The 4,335-nt window shown below is 32.0% G+C and overlaps 1 protein-coding gene across 1 annotated transcript; it reads left to right on the plus strand.

Moving 5' to 3' along the window:
- Window positions 1-873: 873 nt before the first annotated feature.
- Window positions 874-3,800, plus strand: LOC124924017 (probable CCR4-associated factor 1 homolog 11). Its single transcript, XM_047464052.1, has 2 exons — window positions 874-1,599; window positions 3,582-3,800. The coding sequence occupies exons 1-2, from the start codon at window positions 874-876 to the stop codon at window positions 3,798-3,800; spliced, it is 945 nt and encodes a 314-aa protein (XP_047320008.1).
- The last annotated feature ends 535 nt before the right edge of the window (window positions 3,801-4,335 follow it).

Genomic DNA, 4,335 nt, shown 5'->3' on the forward strand with positions numbered 1-4,335 from the left:
AAAGATAAAGCATACTTCTCATATAATTATGAGTTAGATGAAAGAGATAAAAATAGATAATAACTTTGAATAAAACCATATATTCTATAAATAAATAAAATATGAGTTGGGTTTATAATAGCAAGAAACTTTCACCCAAAAAAATATATTTGAAGTACTTGATAAAAACAATATACATATACAAAATAAATGAATAATGTTAAATGTTAAAAATATAGACAAACATTCGTTTAGAGAATTTTTTTTTTTTGTCTTTGTTGAAAATATTATTTTTAAGAGTTTTCTAATTATTTTTAAAAATAAAAAACATTCAAACACATAAAATAAATAAATATAAATTGTACAAATATAAAACAAAGAGGACAAGGTTTTAAGCGTGGAATTTCAGTCAAGATTTAATTAGGTATACATACTCTCAATAATTTAAATGAGTTTAGGTTTCATTTTTTTTTTTTTTTTAGATTATCCAATTTTCTTTTATCTCATTAGTTAAAAAAAAAAAAATATATATATATATATATAACTTTTTTTTCTCTGTTTTGTTAATTAATATTTAATATAAAAATAAAATAATAATTTTTAATTAGAATTATATTTGAAATTAAAATTTATCTATGAATATTTATAAGATGATAATGTAACTAATCATTCTAAATTTATTGAATTTATAATTTGTTAATTCAAATTATTTAGTTAATTAAATTTAAAATAAATAATAATAATAATAATATTTTAGGATTAGAAATAGGATTATGGTTAAGATTAAACTTAATTATATATGAAATGTTTTTGGATAATTAGTCATACATCCTCCTCAAACCATAACCTTCCTTTATTTCTCCACTTACGAGACTTATTTCTTATTTTACAGTCATGGCCTCCAACAATAGTATTCGTGAAGTTTGGAACTATAATATTAGTGAAGAGATTGATATGATTTATAAAATCCTTCCTTTCACACCGTTTGTGTCATTCGATACGGAATTTCCCGGCACTATTTACAAGCCCGACGTTCCAAACTATTGCCTTACGAGTCTACCTCCTGAAACTAACTATTTTTATATGAAGGCCAATGTAGACGCCCTCAAGTTAATCCAATTTGGTCTAACACTGTCAACTTTTCCCGACCCTCTTTCCGGATCCGTACGTTCGTTTGTATGGCAGTTTAATATCAAGGATTTTGACGTTGATTCAGATGTTCACAACTCAGACTCTATAGCACTTTTAAAGAATCAGGGTATTGACTTTACAAGGAACAAAGTAGATGGTATTGATTCGGGATTGTTAATCTCTATGTTGACGGATTGTGGAGTGTTTGGCTCTAAGATTCCTCATGCTTGGATCACTTTTCATGGTGCCTATGACTTTGGATTCGTCGTCAAGATTTTAACCGGAAGTCCCCTTCCATCGGATCCGATCACGTTCATGGTTCTAGTCAGGCAAATATTTGGGGAATCAGTTTTCGACCTCAAACACGTTATGAAGTCTTTCAATGGACTTTACGGTGGGTTAGACAAATTGGCAAATACTCTTAAAGTGGAAAGAAGATCGGGCACTCAGAGTCATCAGGCTGGTTCAGATAGTCTTCTTACGATGGAAGTATTTTGTAAACTCCGACAAGATTATTTGGATAAACTTCCTCCTTGCAAAATCAATGGATTCAAAAACATTATTCATGGACTTGAGTTACCTTTAATTCGTGCCTATCAACCCCAACCTCAACCTCATTATATTCTTATACCTTATTATTAATCATGTATATTGTAAAACTCATATTAATAGAAATGAGATATTTTTAATGTTTTTTCAATGTTCAAGTATATTATTTTTTGAATTAATATCCGTAAGTATATATATTAATTAGCAAATCATTGAATCATTGCAATGAAAAATAATTACACATATTTATAATATTAAATATTATTAGTAATTAAAAAAATTCATGGGTAGTTTGTTTAACTGAAAATATATAATTAGGCCATATATTTATGGGGTTTGTTTGATTGTTTTATAAGAGATAATTAAAAACAAATATTTGAATTGATATTTTTAACAAAATGTATAAATTATATTATATGAAACTAATTTCGGAGAGATTATAGGGAGGGAGAGAGAATTTGAAAGAAAAAACCAATTTTTATTTTCTCTCGTCAGCCTCCTTTCCTACTTTTCAGGTACAATTTCACGCGTGATTTTGATTGAAAATGTCGAGAATTAACTTGTTTTTGTTTTAATAGAAATAGGATCGAGTATCAAATGTAGTAGTAGTCCATCTGTTTCAGGCAGAGTCATAAGCAGGGGCGAGTTCTAATGAAATAATCAGAACCGAATATGATATTCGAGTGTGTGTGATTGTGCAATATTATTTATTACCTGCTCAGGATCGAGATGATTGAATTGGAGGGAGTATATATGCCACAACTTGATCACACAGATCTTCAGCTTATCAATAATTTGACTTGTCAAGACATGTTGTTTTAAAATATAATTAAAAAAAATAAACTTGTATATATTAGAAGAATAGTTAGTTAGTAATTCAAATATTGAATAGTTGTAATAGAGTTTCTCATATTTGAGACATTTATTTGTTAATAAAAAAATAATAAATTGTATATAATACCTCATTATAAGAAAAAACAAATTATTATCATTCCGTAAATATAAACTTCTAATTTAGAAGTAAAAAAAGAGTCATTACATCAAATCTTTAAATATTGAACTAAATATATTTAGATGTTATAATCAGTTTTAAGAAATTATACAAAAATAAATAAATACGATGTAACGTCAATAAAATAAAAGCCACAAAAGGGCCAAGAAGTTACATGAGTTCAAAAGAAATCAGAGTAAAAACAAACTGAATGAAGTAAAAAAAAGAGATAAAAGATGACAACTAAGAATTGAGAATTAAAGTGCAAAGAAATCAATGGTTAGGGTGATTTTCTCGTAAGCGATGTTCTAGTTTTTACAGATTAATCAATTCTTCTCGCCTGTGGGAATACGCCTCCACGTTCGAATGAGGGAGTTGTCATCGGTGATAATATTGTTGCAGACTGTATTCGAATTGTTGCGGACTTCTGAGAAGGCTCTAGCGTTCCTCTCAATCAAAATGTGATAAACAATATTGGCGAAAAAAACACTTGAAGGTATTGGAGCTGAAGTCGTTGCCCTAGGTCTTTATGATAGCGAGGTCCTTGATGTCGGTCCATTCATTTGGGAAGCTGAGGAGACTCATTGATGTGTAGAATCTGCGCCAAAGAAATGAGGCAAAAGGGTAGTTCCCAAGGAGTTGTTCAATGGACTCCTCATTTCCCAAGCAAAGGAGGCAATTAGTATCCGGGATGATCATGTACTTATTGATCCGATCATGGGTATTGAGTCTCTCACGGAACGCGAGCCATAAAATGAATTAGTGTATGGGGATCACTTTGGTAGACCACACTAAGTGGAACCATGGGACAATGTCCCCATGATCACGGACACAATCCTAAGTAGACCCCGAGTCGAACCTGCCATTGTTCTCGACATTCCAAACACGAGAAACCTCGTAGTTATTCAGATGATATGATGAAAGTTCCAAGGATTCTCGCACCTTCTGGAATAATCCTCAAAATGATGTTTCAATCGCCACTTTTGACTTGTTGAACTATGGCAAATTGACATTCTTTCCTGATTTGAGTGATGAAGAAAACATTTATATGAAGGATGGGTCTATTTTCGAACCAGGGGTCATGTCAGAAATGAGTTCCATTATCGTTTCCAATTTGAATGTTGATCATCTTGCCCGCACTGTCTCTTAGTTTTAGAATTTTTTTAAGGGACCACGCCATATCCATTATGATCTTGCATGTTCAGATGCTAATGTCTTTTTCTAATGAATCGAGTGTACCCATCTGACGCAAAGCGAGTCCTGCTTATTTTCCAACTCCCAGAAGTGCCTATAGGTGAGAGTTTTTTTCCAGGAGACACTATCCTTGATGCTGATTCCGCCTTCCTCTTTGGACTTGCATGTGTCCGTCCATTTGATCTTTTTCCCACCACGCCCGTGAGTCCCACAAATGAAATTCCTCATAAGATGATCCAAAAATACCCATAACGACTCTAGTGACCAACTCAATGCGACCTGCATAAGAAAGTCTTTTAGTAGCCCATCCCAGAATAACATTTTTTACCTTTTCAATTAAAGGTCGACAATGCGAGATCTGGAGTTGTTTAGAGGAGAGAGGGATGTCCAGGTATCAGACGGGGAGCGATTCTTCTTCAACGCCCATGATCCCGAATATGCTAGCTTTAGTTTCCTCCTTGACGCCTCCATAGAAAGCAATGCTTTTGCCC

This window comes from Impatiens glandulifera, chromosome 1, assembly GCF_907164915.1.
Source record: "Impatiens glandulifera chromosome 1, dImpGla2.1, whole genome shotgun sequence".
Lineage (NCBI taxonomy): Eukaryota > Viridiplantae > Streptophyta > Magnoliopsida > Ericales > Balsaminaceae > Impatiens > Impatiens glandulifera.

Coding starts and splice junctions, on each gene's coding strand:
- LOC124924017 (XM_047464052.1), top strand. CDS start 874: ATGGCCTCCAACAATAGTATTCGTGAAGTTTGGAACTATAATATTAGT. Junction 1,600..3,581: donor ATAGTCTTCTTACGATGGAA/GTATTTTGTAAA, acceptor GAAAGTTCCAAG/GATTCTCGCACCTTCTGGAA.